The 20,236-nt window shown below is 44.5% G+C and overlaps 1 protein-coding gene across 2 annotated transcripts in view; it reads left to right on the top strand.

The window, feature by feature from the left end:
• The window catches only part of LOC112232340 (nuclear factor of activated T-cells, cytoplasmic 1), a 78,571-nt gene that overhangs the window by 9,511 nt on the left and 48,824 nt on the right, over nt 1–20,236 (top strand). For both annotated transcript variants that reach the window (XM_024399326.2, XM_024399333.2), the window contains exons 4-6: nt 9,945–10,147; nt 14,822–14,994; nt 16,596–16,736. In XM_024399326.2, coding sequence (XP_024255094.1) covers nt 9,945–10,147; nt 14,822–14,994; nt 16,596–16,736 — 517 coding nt within the window. The remainder of the gene's footprint in view (nt 1–9,944; nt 10,148–14,821; nt 14,995–16,595; nt 16,737–20,236) is intronic.

Genomic DNA, 20,236 nt, shown 5'->3' on the forward strand with positions numbered 1-20,236 from the left:
ATTATATATTCACTGTGTATAAATGTAACAGCACATAGCTTATATATAAATGCAAAGCAAATACAAGTATAGCATAGCACATATCTTAGAAGGGCTGAGCAAACCCTCTTCTCTTCTCTCCGACTTGATGGTTCCTGCTTCTCTCCAAAACACTCAGCTTGTATTGTTAGCACTGCAGCCCGTTTTTTTGTTGTTCTTCAAATAGATCTTTTCAGCACAACGTAACCTGCTGAGTTTCACTTCTGACAACAGCTGTCGCGCCCAACAAGGTGTTATAGACATAGCCACTCAAGCTTCAGTTTCTCGCTCAAAATGAAAGTAATTACACCCATTCATTAAAACCCTTTGTGTACAACGACATAAAAAAAAGTGCACCATTGACATTTTACTCCCCTGCCATCCCATGTTGCACTGAGAGACTTTGACCAACGTTCAGTGTTATAGAGCAGGTGAAACTGAACTTGATTTAGTTTGTGACTCAGGACGTATGTCAGTCTTTAAGGGGGTCTAAGGAGTGAATCAGGATTAGGGAATTAGCATCCTGTGTGTGTACGTGTGGGACAATTTTCCCAGGTAGGTGATGGTAATGACGAGGACAGTTACTGTCTTACTTCACAGATACTTGAGTGAAGTGAAATTGAGAAGAAACTCCAACACCCTACAAGCCTGCATAAACCCCGATGAATCTCCATTGAGAGCCTCAAGCATCGAGGCCCTTTCTTTTTCTTTTCGAGGCACGTTTTTGATTCCTCGGAGCCTATTTCCTCGCCTCCTTCTCAGCTGTATTGGAGAAGGTCCAAGATCCCTCCCCTCAGATGTTCTACTCCAATGCCTTTTTGCGAAGCAGGGAAGGAGAGAGGATGTGAGGAATCGAGGAAAGATGAATTGAAAGAGCCAATATCATAAATTTTTATTCCGTATAGAGTACTGAATAAGGTATTAGCAACTGTGTGCCAGCCTATGGTGGTAATATTGCGATGGTTCCGATAAACAGAATGACAGCTGCTCTAGTGACGCGCATATTCTCACCCACTCACATTGTTCACATTTTTTACTTTTATGGAACAATGATTCAACACCTCAAATATTATATTTGGAGTGAATTAGAATCTCTGGGAAAATAAGAATCAAGCTTCTGACTGGAAGTTTGTTGGCAGAGAACGATTAATGCTGAAGGTCAGGTAAATACTTGATACACACGCAAACACACACAGCGTTTGCAAAATGAAGACAGGATTTCATCATATCTCTCCCCTATGTGTAGGATGTGGAGGCAAATATATCTTTCTCCTCCTCTTCTTTCTCTCTCTCTCTCTCTCTCTCTCTCTCTCTATCTCTCTCGCTTTCTCTCTCTCGCTCTCTCTCTCTCTTGCTCTCTCTCTCTCTTTCTTCACTCATCCTGTGCAGTCCCCAGGGAGGCTGGATAGGGGTGATAGGGCATGTTGTAGTCCCTGGTGTGCCCTGCTGTTATGAGCAATGAGTGGCAGGCGATCGGTGGGTGGTGCAATCATGGAAAATGGGTGAGTGTTTAGTGATGTGGGAGGACAGGGAGAGAAGGAGATGGAGGGAGAGAGAGAGATGTTATGAGGGCAGACAGAGAGAGGGAGATGGAGGGAGAGAGAGAGATGTTATGAGGGCAGACAGAGAGAGTGAGGCGGTGGAAGGGTGTAGGGAGGGCAGAGGGAGGGAGCGGCGCAGAGGAAAGAGGGAGAGAGGGAGGGCACAGGGAGTCACCACGCAGGCAGGCAGCTGGGTCTCGGCTGTGTTACCCCCAGAGAGACTCTGCTTCCTGCTGATTAGGGCCCGGGTGGCCCTGAGGTTCGGTGGAGGGAGAGGAGGAGGGGTAGGGTGAGGTGAGACTAGTCCCAGAGCTCGTCCGATGCCTCCTCCTCCACCACCATCCTGGCCCAGGGGGCCTCCGCTTCACTGCCGATGTTGCTCCTCATGAGCCGCTCATTCCTCAAACCTCTCTCCCACACCGACATTCCCAATTCTGGCTAAACCTGCACAAACACCAGCACTGGGGTTTTGGCTCAGAGCTGGACAGGCACAACACCTATGAGTGATTGTGACATATTCCATCGCTGTGCACAACAGTTTAAAAAATAACATGGTGAAAAACACAATGAGACACTGTGTCTCTAACCTATCAGTCAATGAAGCGTTGCAACACACGCTATGACCCCAAGAACACTGACTGACAAACACCTGACTGAAAAACAATGTTACTCAAAACAATGTTTGCTACCTTTACACTGCCACTGCTTCTGTCTTCATGACCCCTCAATTTTCTAGCACGGAAGTCCTCCTGTAGCTCCTACATAATGAACAGAGGTGTTTTTCTTATCCCGGCTGCCAAACACACAGGCTCCCCTTTGTTTAGGAAACTTCCCTTTCTAACGGTGACATCATGCTCAGCTCCTAGCTCCGTCTCCTCCACCATACCGCTCTCCACCGGCCCCTCTTGCAAGATGAAGACGTAAATCTGGGGAGGCCCCGAGCTGCAGCCTGTTGCCACATCCCCACACTGATGGAAACCTCCAGATTATGCGGTACACTGTCTTCACTCTGCTGTCCGTAACCCCTCACCCCCACCGGTTTCCTTTCTGGCTCCTCGATCCAACATTCCATCATTTGTTTGCAGACCTACAGTGCAGGCCTCTCAGCCCCTCTCAGCCCCTTCTCGTGATGATGTACCACGTCCTGACCCCCGCGGCCACTTTTCCACTTTACTTACTGGCTGCAGACCACAGCGCCCATTAACGGGATGGAGGGTCCTCTGCTCTACCCCAACTACCCTCCCCGGTCTCCCCCTGATGATTCACTAGGCTCCCCCTCCTCTCACCACAGTTATGTCCAACGTCTACAACACGGTTTACAAAGGCATGCTCAGGAAAAATCCTCTACCTCCCTTTACACCCCGAAGGCCACCACGTCATGATGGATGAGTTTTTCCAAAGAAACCAATATTATGATGGAATTGAATGATTGCCAAAGTGGAATTACATGGAATTATATTTGCATTGAGAGGTAGCAACCTGGGATGTGAACCTCTCGGGAAATTTCATTCAGGTTTACATTGAGACAGGAAACCATAGGAAACACATAGAAACACTCACAGGGCACGCAGTGTTAGACAACATGTGTAGAGTATTAAACCCATCACACAGTGTTGTAGTAAGTACGACATATGGATAGAGTATATACTGTAATTATAATAACTGGGCCTGCAGGGCCTGCCTCACTACGACAGGCTCTCTCGTTAACTCTCCGTTTGGAAAATGAAGGCATGGTAGACAGAATGTGTCTCTCATCCGCATGAATGTGTGCTTGGCGTAACCATCTGGTAGAACTGTGTGTTACAGTACAGTACAGCAACCTTTGTCTTTTTCCTTTAGGATGACATGAAGGGCCTTAGCGTATATATGTGCTGCCGGTCGAACATGTGCCGTTTCACCTTGACAGCTATGCTGGCTGTGTAACGTTTTCAGCAACAGCTACAGTAAATGTACGTTCGCTGTAAAGACGGTCATGTATTGTGTTTTAAATCCGGTGCCACTTCTTGTTTAAAACATGAAAGACGCCTTTGGTTCTACCGTGCAGACTCCTGGGTTGTGTTCATCGACGAACACCGTAGTGAAACGTTTCGCAAACAGAAATGAACATTAGCATTTCTTATTGTAAAAGTTCTGATCGTACCTCCCTGTTTCATTTCATTTCGAGAGCATTTTTGTATTTTCATTTTGTCCCTACTGAACACGACCGTGCACTGCTCTACAAGGGGCAGTCGTGGCTGTCCCGAGGAGCAGTTAAGGTTCCCATGAAACTGTGTTTCTGCCTCCGAGGGGCTTCCCTTACTCACAGCCTTGGTATATTGGGCAACCACTAATTACCATTGAACAGCAATTGGAAAGAATTGGACTAAATGCCTGCATTTTCACTGGTTTGAGGTGAGGACCAGAAGCCGCCAGATTTATGAGGCAAAACACTGGTTACCAGCCCTTATATCAGGGTTAGACTGAAATCATTTACACATCACTCTGCCCAAATGTAATACCCTGTACCTTGGCTAAAACGTTATGCCTACACATTTTGGTAACAAGTTGTTCTTTTATTTGGAACTTGGACTTTGCTGGTCTAGGCCAGGACTTGAAACATTGCCCTTGATTACATAACCTTGGGGGCATACACTTCAATAACAACGTTGAGGAATATAGCCGTTTTGTCGCTTGTAATAAGAAGTGCCATTTGGAACTTTGGGAAACCCGATACATTAAAAAGTCACATGTTGATATATGAATATTGTATGACGGCACTGGAGAAAGATGATGATAAAGGCGGTATGGAGGGAAAGAGAGCTTGGGATGAGTGTTTGAATTGGGTACAGCGAAGTCTTGCCGTGTGACTGTCAGCACTTGAGAGAGGGAGCGTGATAATGGGGAAAACCTGAGCTGCTCCCTCCTCTCCCTTCTCCCCCGCTTCCTGTCTTCTCTCCCCGCCGCTGCATGCGTCACGTGGACTACGAGTCATGACATTTCTCCAGGCGGTGATGAAATCTCTGGGAGCTAGAAAGAGTTGGATGAGAAAGAGAGCGTTCCAGTGCAGGCCCATATTCACACTCTCCCCACAGCCCAGACTGTGCTGCTATTCACCAGCAAGTCACTTTCTTAAACAAACACGTGCAAATCTTTTCTCTGTCATATTTCAACCGGGCCTGCCTCTGGAGCTTGAGCATAGCACTGACAAGTGTGAAGTCGAGTTTTTATATAAACAGTACGTAAACCAAGGTGATAAAGCACCAGCTACGAAAAAAAAAAGAGAATAAAAAACATAAAGTTCGTTAAGCTATCACTGACAGGGACACATGATTCTCATTAAAGAGAACATAGCGAACGTGGTTTGAAAGCCCATAGGAAAAACCTCTTCGGAGCACCACCATCTCAGGGCTGAATTTTAGCAGCCGTGGTGATGGATCTGTAATGGTTCATGTGAAATGAATGGTGGAAAAGGACGGGGTGAGCTCTGGTTTCTGAGCTCAACACCCTCGCAGTTACACATCGTCAAAACCCAGACATCCCAGCTGCGTACAATTACACAATTAATGCTTCAGCTGACATGTACAAACGGTTTTATTTGAGATTCGGTCCATCCTGCATGGCACGTGTTGGAAGAGGAGATGCTGTCTAACTTGCCAGTAGATGGTGGTTAGAGGTGTAATGTAATATGGCACATGCAGTGGCAGAAGCTGGTGTAGTGTGACTGCAGCAAATTACGCTTCGATTCAAATTCGGTTTGAGATGATCTCAAAGATAAATATACGTAGCCCAGCTTGACTACATTCACAGCTCAGCTAAACTCATCTGGTCAAGATTAGGCTGTGTGTCTAGACTCATAGATGGCTGGAGACACAAATATGAAGTAGGATTCACAGGTGTGCAAAGCCTCTCTCGTTGAACCACACTTAAACTTCACCACGGTTCCTCAACTTTGTCTTTTCTTATTGCCCTTGTGAGGATTTAAAATGAAGAAGTACATTTTGCGCTCAGCTTGTGGTTGGTGTGTGTGGACTAGGGAAGGTCACAGTAGCAGAGAGGGAAAGAGGTAGATAGGGGATAGGGGAGAGGAGGGTTGAGGGAGCACATATGGTAAATGAATTGAGGGAGAACGCCCAGGGGGGACCCTACCACGTTCCTTTCGCTGTCGGGAAGCATCACTGAGGGTTGCTTGAACTCATTAATCACTTCCCTACCCCACCGTAGGACCCCACCGCCATTGTGCGCTACCGCAGCATTGCCGAGTGAAGGGAGAAAGTGAAGGGAGAAAGAATACCCCCCAACACACATACACACTTCACCTCTTGTGGTTTATCCATACACAGACACGTGAAGGCTGAGGCTAAGGTAATTGTTGGAGGTCAACCAAGAAATTCAATAACATAGTCTACCGAGGAGCAAAGTACAAAAGGGACAGAGGGCACAGGCTTCGCAGAATGGCAGCCTGCCTTTTCTTAAATCATAAAGAAATTATGCCATTTTTAACAGACCGTTTTGCGTTTTCAAACTGGTACCTCGTGCCCGGTTCCATCGGTTCCGTCGTAGCATGATGGTACAACCTTTTCCTTCCTTCTCGGTCGACTTGTCTATGTGTAAGTAACTGGTAGCATGTGGCGGCTAAGCGTAATTACCACTGGTGACACTGTAAGTAAAATATAAAAAGGCGAGCAGAGAGAGGCGTCTGCTGGTGAGGTCACCGCATGGATGAAGTGCTCTCTGGAGACACATAGACTTCAAGAAGCTCCTGACCCCAGTGTAACTCACTGATGACTAGCATGTGTGGCTAGCACACAGGTCAGGACAGATGCTGGAGACACTGTGGAGCTGTGAAGAAGAAAAAAGGGGAAAGTGAAGGAGAAATGGAGGCTATAGTCTGCTTAACTAGTTCCCTTGATGTCTGAATCAGGGGATGATATCAAGTCGAGAAGTAGAAAACCAGATCATTTTGTAATGATTGCTGCTGTTTTGTCCATTATTGAGACCCTTGGATAGCATATGTCTAGTACTGTACTGTACTGTGTTGAGAATCACCAACACCACCTACTGCATGGGCAGGCATGAGCACAACTCGATATGTCGCACCAGCCAATTATGCCTTCAGTTTGTAGATCCCCCTCACCTCAGTTGTTTTCACAGTCACCTGGCAAGTTTATCATCAGTTTGAGCAAAATGAACTCAGTCTTTCTTCACTGCCTCCATAGATGCGTGCTGATTGTGTCTTCGGTTTGTAATTCCCCTTTGTGTTTGGCAGAGTGGGTTGTTACTGAGTGTCAACATGGCCAACAAGGCAGACAAAATACTGGAGATTACAAGATTCCAATTACGTATTTCTCTACCTTCACTTACTTCCCAATCCCTGCCCCCCCTGCAAAGGCAATTATAAATCCATTAATCAGATTATGTCATAAGGTTACATGTGGTCTGTGTTTTGTTCTATGACTCAATTCGTTAAATAAACACCGGGTCGCTTATTCCGTTTGACTCGCTGTTTTCACTCGGGCACAGCCGCGCTGAACTTCCATAAGACTGAACTTTAAGACGGGGATTTTGAAACGATACACTTGTACTGGGGAGATAATTGAGCAATTTGTGGGATTTTTTTCAGATGGACGTTGTTTGGTTTGGACCTGTCGAGTGTAAGTGATTTCTTGTGACGGTCTCTGATGTGGTCAAGGACCTAGCTGTGTGAAGCCATGGAGGTCTGTCCATCGTTACCCAGTGCGAGGTTTGCCTGTCGACCGTTCAGAACGGATCCCCAAGTTTTGGAGGGTCTCTAGGTTTGGAGATTTTTCCAAGTCCACATTAAATGCACATACGCACGTACGCACGCACGCACACACACACACACACACACAAACACACACACACACACACTTGAACAAACATTGCCTGGGAGCTGGGAGGTCTAAAGATTTGGTTGCACCGGAAGTGGTCCATTGGGTTAGCAAATGGGCCTGGGTCAGGATTCTTCTCCCAAATATTTGGTAACATTCACCACATTGAGGAATGTGCACAGTTGCCATTTTCTCCCGAGGTTGAAGTATTTTCCCCCTCTCCGAATGGGTTTCAACCATCCCTCATGCTTCTTTCTGCAGACAGTGTTGTTGTAGATGGTTGTAGATCAGGGCTCTCCAACCCTGTTCCTGGAGAGATACCATCCTGTAGGTTTTCGCTCCAACCCCAGTTGTAAACTAACTCGATTTAGCTCATCAACCAGCTAATTATTAGAACCAGGTGCACTAGAATAGGTTTGGGGCGAAAAACCTACAGGATGGTATCTCCAGGAACAGGGTTGCAGAGCACTGTTCCAGATGCTTGTCCTGGTTGTTTTATGGTTGTTCTAGGTGTTTTTTGTTGTTCTAGATGGTTGCCCTGGTTGTTTTAGATGATTCTAGTTTTTCTAAGGTTGACTAAATGTTCAATGAACTGACAGGCATCGCCTTCTCACCTAGCTATTGTTTGGCTATTGGGGCTATTGGAGATCACACTCAGCAATGATAGTCTACTGGGTTTACTGAGTAGTACTAAGTAGTAGCCGTCTTAGCTCGATTTCCATCCCTGTTTTTAGGCTGTACTTGCTTTTATTGGGGAATCTGTAGCAGCTAAAGGTGGTCCGTGAGAGGAACAGGGGAAGTGTATAACTGTTTGAAGTGGTGGTTCCGATACCGGGGCCTTTCATCTCTGTGTGACACCGTCTCTGGTTCCACTCCTGAGCTTCATAGGCCTTAATGAAAATCATAATGCGCGTTCATAAATGCCCAGAGGCCAAGGGATTGTACGCTGTCAGCATGCTAGGCACAAGTATGTGAATGTTTTTAAAGGGAGTAAGCGACTTGCGATTAAGCTATCCTTTGCTTCACTGTGACCTGGTGTTTTCTTTGTGTGAAAGTCAAGCTATCCGTGTAAATGTGGATAGAGATTTTCTTCTGTATTTTGCAACCAAATAGTAAGTAGCCTGAGCTCATAGGAGCCGGAGCCTATCCCCTGCTTCTGTAGTGTGAGGCAGCTTAATATACAAGTACACCCCCTGGACAGGACGCTAGTCTATCGCAGGGCCTTATCCTTAGTCAATCTCCTGTGTGCCAAGTGGAGACGCATTGGGTCCGATTTTTACAGTCTTTGGTATGACTCGGCCAGGGATCAAACTTCCATATTCCAACCTCAGGGTGCTCTATAACCACAAGGCAACTGAGTTTATAATTTATTAGGACCAAACGCGGAAGAATGTAATCAACAATGTAGAATGTGGTGTTTCATTTCTTTACTATCAAATGAGGAGAGACAAACTTGTCACACAAGTCAGAGTTATACTTAAACTAAATCTTTAATCACTTATTGATAAGGGAGCAGGTCAATACAACGCACACATATAAAGTGAATCGATTGAGTGCTCTACGATAATGATGGCTGGTCATGGCTGGTCAACGATTCACGCTCAGATGATTCGCTGAGAGCCCCGAGACTAAGAAATATGGACAAATCGATAAAGAGTCATGACATTTTGTTTCAATTGAGTGTGTGTCACTTTTGACCAGAATTTATATTTTCTCATAGACATTGGTATTTTGATATTGTGTGTACAAGACATTTATTGAACACATGTGGAGCTACTAATCATCTAGGATTTATTGTTCTTGAGATTTTGCTGATCACATTAAAAAGCAATTATATAAAGGATTGCATTTAAAATACTTAATACGTATTGTGCATCAGCAGAAATATTCAACATAGATTGCCAAAATACAGTTTATGATTACCCCTTATGAATTCAACTCCTTTTCTGACATGCAAATTTATGTTTACTAACTTCAGTCCATTGCCGAGGGGATAAAATCCTCATAAACATTGTGCATCATGCTCTTAGGCAGACTTTTAAATTATCATCTTGGTTTTCTATTTGGTCTCCAAAATGGTCACTTTCCATTGAGTCACTGTCGACTGCTAGCCTCTCCTTGGGCACTTTTTTTATGGCGGCTGTGAGGTTTTAATGAACAGTGAAGTGATGGGAAGCCAACCTCTCCATCAGCACTTGTGTCTGGCTGCCCAGAAGATCTCTACCCCAGACAGACTACCTCCAAAATATCAAAACCCTCTTTAACCTTCCCCTAAAGGGATGTACATTAACAAACCGCTCCCAAATTTGAAAAACAGAAGACTCCAAGAATCTGGAAACGGGTCTCCAACCCGACCGAAAAACAAATCCGACCAAAGGGCCTATTTTCTAAAACCTCCCCCCAAACAAACTTCACTAAAAGCAATCATTAAAGGGCTTCTTAACTATCGGTACCTGATGTGGTGTTCAATCTCTGTTTCCCCAAATGACGGGTTGTTTATGAGGTGCTTTAAAACCCGGCGTTGGGTCTCACCTGGATCTCTTTGTTCTCCCGCCAGCTCTACGGTTACATGGAGAGCGAGCCCCTTACCCTGCAGCTGTTCATCGGGACCGCAGACGACCGCCTCCTGCGACCGCACGCCTTCTACCAGGTCCACCGCATCACGGGCAAGACTGTCTCTACCGCCAGCCACGAGGCCCTGCAGTCCAACACCAAGGTGCTGGAGATCCCTCTGCTGCCCGAGAACAACATGCGAGCCATGTGAGTCCTTGTCTTTTCCACTCCCCTCTCTCTCTCTCTCTCTCTCTCTCTCTCTCTCTCTCTCTCAACATTCTAACAGTGTCATAAATGCATTTCATATTTCATTTTAATTTGGTTGTGTTTATGAAGGTCTTGGGTAACATTAAAACACAATAGCATTTTCATTTGTTTATGTTACTGTAGGCCAGGCTTAATCAACAAGATTCAGCCGCAGGCAGATTTGACCTTGCGCGGATGATCAGGGGACAGGAACATAATTACAAATAATATGTAGACTGCAAGTTGACCGCAAGTAGCCCAAACAGATATAATATTTGACAAAAACGGAATAATTTCAAACCTTGCTTACATTTCTATACGATCATGTGTCTTTCTATTGTGTGTGGGAACGCTTTGGGAACGGATTTCCAAAATTAAAATCACTTGGAGCTGATTTTCTGGTATTTTATTATATATATATATATATATATATATATATATATATATATATATATATATATTTTTTAAACTTTGTTTTGTTTTGCTCACAAAACTTGGTTGGGGGCAAATAAAATCCCCTGTGGGCTGCCTGTTGGGGAACCCTGCAGTAAGCTATCTGCTGCTGCTTGCTCACATGTGTTATCACAAGTTATTCTTGGCAAGATTTATAATTTGAGTGTATCTCTTAAATTTTTTATTTTGGGAATTTTACCTCCAATGTTATGGTATCCAATTGTTAGTAGTTACTATCGTGTCTCGCTACAACTCCCATACGGGCTCGGAAGGTCGAAAGCCATGCGTCCTCCAAAACACAACCGAACCAAGCCGCACTGCTTTTCAACCCAGCGCGCATCCAACCCAATAGCCAGAGGAAACACCGTGCACCTGGCAACCTGGTTAGCGTGCGCTGCGCCCAGCCCGCCACAGGAGTCGCTAGTACGCAATGATACAAGGATATTCCTACTGGCCAAACCCTCCCGACACTAGGCAAATTGTGCGTCGCCCCACAGACCTCCTGGTCACGGCCGGCTGCGACAGAGCCTGGGTGCGAACCCAGAGTCTCTGGTGGCACAGCTAGCACTGCAATGCAGTGCCCTAGACCACTGCGCCACCCGGGAAGCCCATCTATTCACTTTTGAGAGTTGGTTAACAAAAGTGTTTTGGAAGCCTCAGAATCTGCTCTTTCTCATATTATATTGGAATCAAAACGTCTTCCCTGCTAACAATGGCAGAGAGTTTTCTATTTTAAATTCATATGCAGTCAAAAGGACTGCCTCTGCGCTTCTAGTGTTAAAAATGGTACCATTGCAGTATTTGCAATGATCACCAACAGTTTGTGTTGGAATTCAGGAAGAAAGACAACCAAAGCATGCCTAATACAGTGCAGTACATAATGTAGAAGTCTAAAAGGAATAATGCCCAGGAAATCCAATAGGCCTCATTTCTGTTGGTTTTCTCCCCATTGCACCCAATCTGCCGTGTGCATAAAAATACCCAATTCTTGAAATCACTATATCCTTGTGTGCAGCTCTAAATCACTCTCCAACTCCGGATCTCCAGCAGGTCAGAAGGTTGCGCTCCGCAGGGTACCCAGGCAGCAGCTCCTGCCCTGGGGCTCTGTTCAGGTCACAATTGGTCTGCTGTCCCGAGGCCCAGGACTTTTCTCTGATGGAGAAGGCAGCTAAATCTCAACTCAAGCTCCATCACCACCTACTAAACTGTAGCTTTACTCTCCTCTGTGTTTCAATTGTATAACATATTTTTTAGAAGAACTGGTGTAGATTGAATGGGCTTATATTAAGTTAAAGCTTATTTTAATACTGGTTTCGATATTGTGGGAGGTTACGAAGATATTTGGCAAGCACCATGAGATATCAGATCTCTTTGACTGGAAAATGAACTTATTTGGTTTAACAGAGTTGAACCTTCCATTTCCAACAATGCTATACTGCCCCTTTATAATGTATCAAATCTAGACAGGGGATACTTTGAGGAACTTCAGCCATTACACTTTACAGGGCACAATGGATAAATCTGATATTCGAGAAAGCTATTCAGATGACGTCAGGTTTCCCCTTTTGTCGTCACCGTATAAGCTAGAGCGAGAGAGCAGTGAAAGGATATTGTAGAACTGAGCCTCGGGGTTAGGGTAGAACATTGTAGGCCAGGGTAGTGTCCATTAGGTCACGCTACTGAAAACGTTTTAAAGTGTTTTCGCGACAGAAAAAGTAAATGAGCATTTCTTAGTCCAGGTAGTCCTTCGATGTTTCAGTCTGTTTTCATCTGTTTGGTGTCTAATGAACACAGCCCATGTTTTCTCTCTCTAGCGACTGGCTGGAAGGCCAGGGTCTGTCTGAGGAGGGTCGGTCGCTGACGGAGTCTTTCCATTGAGCTGTTAACAGTCAGCCTGATAACACAGGGCCAGCCCTTTGCTCTCACGCCAGCTCTCACTCGCTCGCTCACTGTGTGGGATGTTACATAGCCGGTACTGTAGACAACGGATGTCAGACGCCAGGCACATATCAATCTATCTCTTTCTTCCCTATTGTTGCCGATAAAGTTTTATCTGTTGTTTAGTATCCACCCATTGAAATGGATAGTAGCCAGTGGCTTTATTACACAGTATGTTGTCTCTGAGAATCTAGAACATTCCGGGCTACTTCTATAATATGATTTCGAATCATGTAACATTCACTGAACAAGTAGAGTTGTTGTTGGGAGAGAAAAAAACAATTCCACTCAACTAGTCAACATTTGTCAGTTCATTTTGATTTGACAAACAAATGTGAAGTGAACCATCAACCTGCAAATCCAGTTTTTGTTCGGTAACCGTTTCCTGCCACCTGTCCTGTACAACTGACTATGTATCCCCCTTTCCCTTTCCACCATTGCAGTCTTAATGTTTTGCAGTGACTTAAAGCTTTGCTGACACTGTTCCACCACCAGTGTAGGATACATCTGGCAGAGTTTTTTTTATGACCAACAGTCACCATGCCGTCCCTGCAGATCTTGACTTTGAGCTGACTTCAACATATCACTGGTACAAGCCGTGACTGGCTGCTCCACACCATAGTTCATGAAAAGAGACACTAATGTTCATTCCAACAGTTGTTTGACAGTAAACCAGAGCATGGCGTACTACCTCTAATGTGTTTGTTTTAAAACCATAACTGCGTGACTGAACACTTACATCATGCTTGAGCCACTAAAGAAACTTGTTGTAAGTGTTCTTTAAAAAAATAAAAAATAAAAATCTCATTCAGATAGACCAAAGTGAAGGGGAAAAATAGATTTGTATAAAACCTGACATTTAACATGTTCCAGGAATTCCACCCAAAAAGCTACAATGTAAAATTATTGAAACGCCAAGCCATATCCCATATGTATTTCTTGACTTTTTACCAGCAACTTTTTGGTTTTAGTTTAATTTCTTGAAAGGCCTGTCTGAAAAGTGATGCCTTTTTCCCCTAAGAAGGAAAATCCTCCTACAAAAAAATAAATATATTAAATGAAATAAAATAAATAAAGACAGCAAATTAAAAAAACAAGTCTGCAGCTAAATGTGGCATTGGTTAGTGAGGTTGAAACCGTAAATGTTTGAAATGTTAAAAGTATGAGACCCGAACAGTGCAGAGGGAGCTTTTTTTTTTGGTGGGGGGGAATAGACAGAGGGTTATAAAGTGGCTGTGAGAATGCAGGCGGCAGCCAATGGGCTTCTCCTCTGGAAAGTGACGGTGGAGAGACCAAAGGCCTGGGCGGTGTTCATTAGGCTGTAATATACGATAAACTGAGTGAAACAGTTGCAAATAGTTTTAAAGCGTTTTCAGTTACTTGCCCTAATGAACACGACCCTGAAGATTGCTCCAGAGAGCTGTATTCTGGGGCGCCAGGAATATTATTAAAAGTCACATAAACAAATTAATGTTGTTCTTAGAAGAAATGGGGAGTGACTCAGTAGTGTTCTGCTGGACTTCCGATATCTGTGATCCGGAACTTTAGACGAGACGTCTCTGAGTCGGAGTGCTGATCTAGGATCTGTTTTGCCTTTTTTTTATGGACAGATCCTAGATCTGCACTCTTACCTTGGGAGAGGCTTTGTGGATCTGGCCCTGGTCTCTTTGATCAAATAGGAGAAAGGGGGATACCTAGTCAGTTGTACAACTGAATGCCTTCAACTGAAATGTGTCAACCGTCTTCCGCATTTAACCCAACCCCTCGTTCCAGGACCTGTTCATGACAGTGAACTAACTAGTACATGTGCATTATAGATGTCTCTATGGTCTCATGATGATGACGTAATAATAATATACTGTACTTTTTTATGTTTCTGTTATATGATGACACAGTATGATGATACAGTATGATGACACAGTATGATGACAGTATGATGACACAGTATGATGATACAGTATGATGACAGTATGATGATACAGTATGATGACACAGTATGATGACAGTATGATGATACAGTATGATGACACAGTATGATGATACAGTATGATGACACAGTATGATGACAGTATGATGATACAGTATATTCCATCTGTAATCTATGTCTCAATGTAGTCTGATGATCATGGTCTATAATAAACTCTGGATTCCGGAGACAAGCAGTAGCATAGTGCTCATCCAGACAGTATATTGATTAGTACCAGTATGCTGATGCTAAAATGTACCCTCTCCCCTGTGTGACAGCATTGACTGTGCAGGGATTCTGAAGCTGCGGAACTCTGACATTGAGCTGCGTAAGGGCGAGACGGACATTGGGCGAAAAAACACGCGTGTGAGGATGGTGTTCCGTGTGCACATCAACCAGCCCAATGGCAGGACCATCTCCCTACAGGCCTCCTCCAACCCCATCGAGTGCTGTGAGTATACACGCACGTGTGCATGCACACACACACACACACACACACACACAATGACCGTTCCTTATGACCACACATATCCACAGGTGCACACACACAAGCCCAATAACTCTCTCTTAGCATGGAAATCAGTATGATGTGGCCTTTTGGACCCAATTCAAATCTTTATATGATGAAAGCAATTTGCCAAGTTGTTGAATGCATTGTACTTTCATTGATAACTGTGAGGTTAGGCCTCTTAAAGAAGAAGTTACAGGTCTGTGAGAGCCAGAAATCTTGCTTGTTTGTAGGTGACCAAATACTTATTTTCCACCATAATTTGCAAATAAATTCATAAAAAATCCTACAATGTGATTTTCTGAAAAATAAATCTCATTTTGTCTGTCATAGTTGAAGTGTACCACTTTTTAAGTGGGAGAACTTGCACAATTGGTGGTTCACTAAATACTTTTTTGCCCCACTGTATGTCATATATCCCTCAGTGCATTTTATGACTCTATGCCTAACTTATTGTGGTGAGATGACCCTATTATCAGAGGTGTATGAAGGGTCATTTGCCAGCTCTAGATCTCGCGGGGTTGGAAGTGTGTATGGAAACCACTAACTATGTCAATCAGTTGAGTGTGTGTGCGTGTGTGTATGGGTGTGTTTGTGTGTGTGTGTGTATATGTGTGTTTATATGTGTGTGTATATGTGTGTGTGTGTGTGTGTGTGTGTATGTGTGTGTGTGTGTGTGTGTGTATGTGTGTGTTTATATGTGTGTGTATATGTGTGTTTATATGTGTGTGTATATGTGTGTGTGTGTGTGTGTGTGTGTGTATGTGTGTGTGGTCATGTCCATCCTGAGGAGATAGACTATGTGTAATGGGTGGTTGGAATGTCCTAGTCTTGTAGTTTCTAGTCCAAGGTTGATGATGACTCATGTTTTGATTGATTACTGCATTTTTAAATTTTTTTTTACAATGGACTGATGGATCATTATTACAGATGACTGAATGAGTCAAGTCAATTGCAGAGTGATGTAATGATGGAGCATTGTGCGTCTGGCTGTGAACATGGTCTTGATAACCAAGAACCCCCGAGGTGCATTGATAAAAGCAGAGACAGGTGGTGGATAAAGTATGACTGAAGAATGACTCGTTATTTGGCTTGTTCCTCCCTGGGTGAATATGAAAAATAATGAATCTAGAAAGTAAAAAAGCTGATTGGGTCACCAGATAAATATTGTTTTGATCCATTTTTATATATTTCACATTTAAAAAAAACCAAAACATCTCTTGTCTGAAAATCAAAAAATAGCCAGTGGTGTTAAAAAGCCATTTGAAAACTGATAAGGAGGTTGCTAAGCAACTCCTGCTGTGACATGGCGGATTTGGGGAGGTAGGGGATCTGGAGGTCCGGGGGCGGATGGGGAGTGGGTAAGGAAAGCTTGAACAGTATTGAGTGCTGTTGTGTATGTAGTATAAAGTGTATATCCGCTCACTGTTTTATTATTTTTTTGTCCAGCTATTGTGCCAAGTTGGATGTGAATTAACACGCTCTCCTCGTGTCTGTCTGTCTGCTTGCCTGCCTGTCTGTCTCTCTGTCTGTCCCTCCTCCAGCCCAGCGCTCGGCACAGGAGCTGCCCCTGGTAGAGAAGCAGAGCCTGGACAGCTACCCCGCCACGGGGGGAAAGAAGATCCTCCTTAACGGACACAACTTTCTGCCAGACTCCAAGGTGGTGTTCGTGGAGAAGGCCCAAGGTAAATTAGGAGCCGCTACACACACTATCTCTCTATCGTTCTCTATATATCTTTATCTCTTTCTCTCACACTCTTCCTTAATATCTCACTTTTAAGTTATCCCTCTGTCTGCCTCTCTCACTCTCTCTCTCTCTCTCTCCCTTCATTGCGTTCCCTCGGTCTCCTCCCGTCAAAATAGAGCAGGGTCTGCCAGGGAGCCACATGTGGTGTGCATTAAGGAACTATATTTTTAACCGAACCGTATTTACATTTGTAGAAGTTTCCATTGCCTGTTTAGTGACGCTCGCCACAAGTTAAGGAAGGAATCACAAGCGGGGCATGTGCAACGTCTCTTTCTTTCTTTGCTTCTCTCTCTCTCTCTCTCCCTCTCTCAAGTTACCTTCGTACAGATGTAGGATCTTAATTTGAGACAGTTTGCTACAACAGGAAAATAATCCTGCAGCAACATGATTATAATTCATGGACATTTTTGTGGGGGTTGATACATTTTTTGTAAGGGAAAATCAAGTCTGAAATTTCAAAGTGGAAATTACCAACTTTAGAAGCCTTTTTAAACCTTGAATATACAAGAAGTTTGCATTTCCTGCAACAGAAGGATGATCAAATTAAGGCATGGCATCTGTACCTCTGTCCCACAATTTCTCCCCTATTATTTTTCTCTCTCTCTCTCTCTCTCTCTCTCTCCCTCTCTCTCTCTCTCTCTCGTCATCTCACACTTCTTATCTCTCTCTCATGCTGTCACATGCACACACACATACACACACACACACACACACTGTCTCCCCCCTCCTGCAGTGTGATTTGTTATTACTTTTACATTTAATATTTTTCCCATTCGTTTCCTCTCTGTGTGGGAGTGAGAGGAGAGACGACTATGTGAAGACACTGGTGATCAAGTTTTACAAACAGTCATTTCCTTGATTGGGTCCAGTGAATCAAAGGCAACTGTACTGGCCAAGTCTGGTCTGTGTAAACACATGTGATGATGGTGATGATGATGACGATCATGAGGAGATAGTGGATAGCTGTAGACGTTTTCCAAGGAAAGAGGAAAATCTGACCTTTCTTCATTATTGGTTTATATAGATATACTGTCTGTGGTGTTTTTTTGGCATTTGTTAACTGACATTTACTGCTTGTGTTTCAAAATGTTTGTGCTGTGAGAAGAGAAAGTTATATGTGAGAGGTTTTTCATAGTGTCTTCATTTATCCTCGTAGGAATGATTTGGAGTTGCTCGGCAAGCTATCGAGGAGGTGTTATTCAGAAAGACGACTTATAGGTACATTCCAACTCCAGGTCAACTCAGTAGACTGGTACAAGACTTGAAGCATCAGCCCTGACACGTCATTATTTCCTGAGAGGGTGTCTGTTTTCTTCTGGGTGAAGGTGGCAAGCTCTGGGACTCTGCAGCTGCCTTTATCAGCTCTGAGCGAGATATTTGCTCCTGTTTTTTGGAGAGGATTTCCCCACGCCTGGTACTATTGGCCTTGGAGTTTCCCTGTCATGGAAACACCCCCCCCTGCTGCACCCCCCACACACACACACACACACTCCCGAAACCCCTTTATCAACCCCTTACCCCTCCACAGTTGTGTCATTGGGTCTCTCTCACCCTGACGGCTGGCTCACCCCTCAGCCCCTTAGAGCCCACCGGGGTGATAAGAGGGAGAGATTGACTTGTTCATGTGCTGGGAGTCTCCCCATGTCTGACTAACTCCACATGAAGGGGGATCCCTGAAGAGAGGGAAGCCCTGTCTCGTCTAGCACCTTCTCACCCCTTTCACCCCCTTCACCTTTCATCATCCATCCCCCCCCCCTCCTTCTCCTTCCGCTCTCTCGTTCCCTCTCGCTCTCTCCCAGCCCTGTCCTCACTATCTTTCTCTCTCCTCGTCGGCCCGTTAAAGCGATTAGCCAGGGTAGTGTGGAGTCCTGTGCTCCAGGGATCCCCACACGGCTGCCTGCTATCGAAATTTCAGTGGCTTGTTTTCCTTCTCAGTGGCGTCCAGGGAGCGAGACTTCTGAGAGGGTGCACAAAGTGAGGGATTTATTTTCATGCCCCCTCCTTCTCCCTGACCCTGTCTCAGTGTCTGTCTCGTTTGTCTGCTCTTTTGTAAGCAATAAAGGACCCAGTACTTCCAAGGGTCTCCCAGCTCAAAGCTCATTATCACAGTACTACACGCACACACACACACACGCGCGCGCACATACACACACACACACACTCAGACACACACTCAGACACAGACACGCACACACACACACACACACACACACACACACACACACACACACACACACACACACAGAAACCTTTGTATAATAGCCACTTCACAGGAGTTGATACATCTGTAGAAATGCTCTTATGCTCTAAAAGTTTTTGAGTTTGAGTCTTATTGTTGATTTCGGTCGGAAGACAAAAAAAGTGGAAAAGGAAAAAGCTATCCAATAAAATCGAATTATATTAAAGTTGTAAACCATGAATATGGTTTTATATTACATTGTAAAAGTAAAAGCGCACGCACACACACACACACACACACACACACACACACACACACACACACACACACACACACGCACACACACACACACGCACACACACACACACGCACGCACACACACACACACACGCACACACACACACACACACACACACACACACACACACACACACACACACACACACACACACACACACACACACACACACACACGCACACACACACACACTGTAGCCATCACTGCTTGTGTTCCAGCGGTGACATCCATTACTGCTGCAGCGACTAAAGGTTTGGAGAGCTGCTCACTTTCCAAGACGTGCTCCAATAAACACCTCCCCGGAAAATTCCAACGATCTATTCTTAAAGAGCTACAAAAGAGCAACAGACAGGACTTAACTTGACCTAACTTGAGCTTTCTATGCCAAACTATGTCGTGGTATTCCATTGCTGCACAGAGAGGGCACCTCCTTCCTACTATACTTCAACGCCCATATTTGATATTTAGACATTTTCTTTGGCTGTGGAGTTCTACCGGGTGCTCTACAGTCTTTATTGTAGGATGTTCAATAGATGAGGTGAAGAGGACAATGAAACTCGACCAAAACAATGGAATTTCCTTGGAAACGCATGGGGGAAAGATGCTGTGGGAGGAAGATCCCCAATCTCCATATTTCCCCCCAGAAAAATGAGTTTGTCTTTCAATGTGTGTCATATGTGTAAATCAAATCTAAGTTTATTGGTGTATTTCACTATATGTTGAGGTTAAAATCGGAGTAAAATGCTTGTATAGTCTATGACTAGGGTGGCTGGAGTCTGACAATTTTTAGGGCCTTCCTCTGACACCGCCTGGTATAGAGGTCCTGGATGGCAGGAAGCTTGACCCCGGTGATGTACTGGGCCGTACGCACTACCCTCTGTAGTGCCTTGCGGTCGGAGGCTGAGCAGTTGCCACACCAGGCAGTGATGCAACCCGTCAGGATGCTCTCGATGGTGCAGCT

This window comes from Oncorhynchus tshawytscha, linkage group LG03 (genome assembly GCF_018296145.1).
Source record: "Oncorhynchus tshawytscha isolate Ot180627B linkage group LG03, Otsh_v2.0, whole genome shotgun sequence".
Classification (NCBI taxonomy): Eukaryota; Metazoa; Chordata; class Actinopteri; order Salmoniformes; family Salmonidae; genus Oncorhynchus; species Oncorhynchus tshawytscha.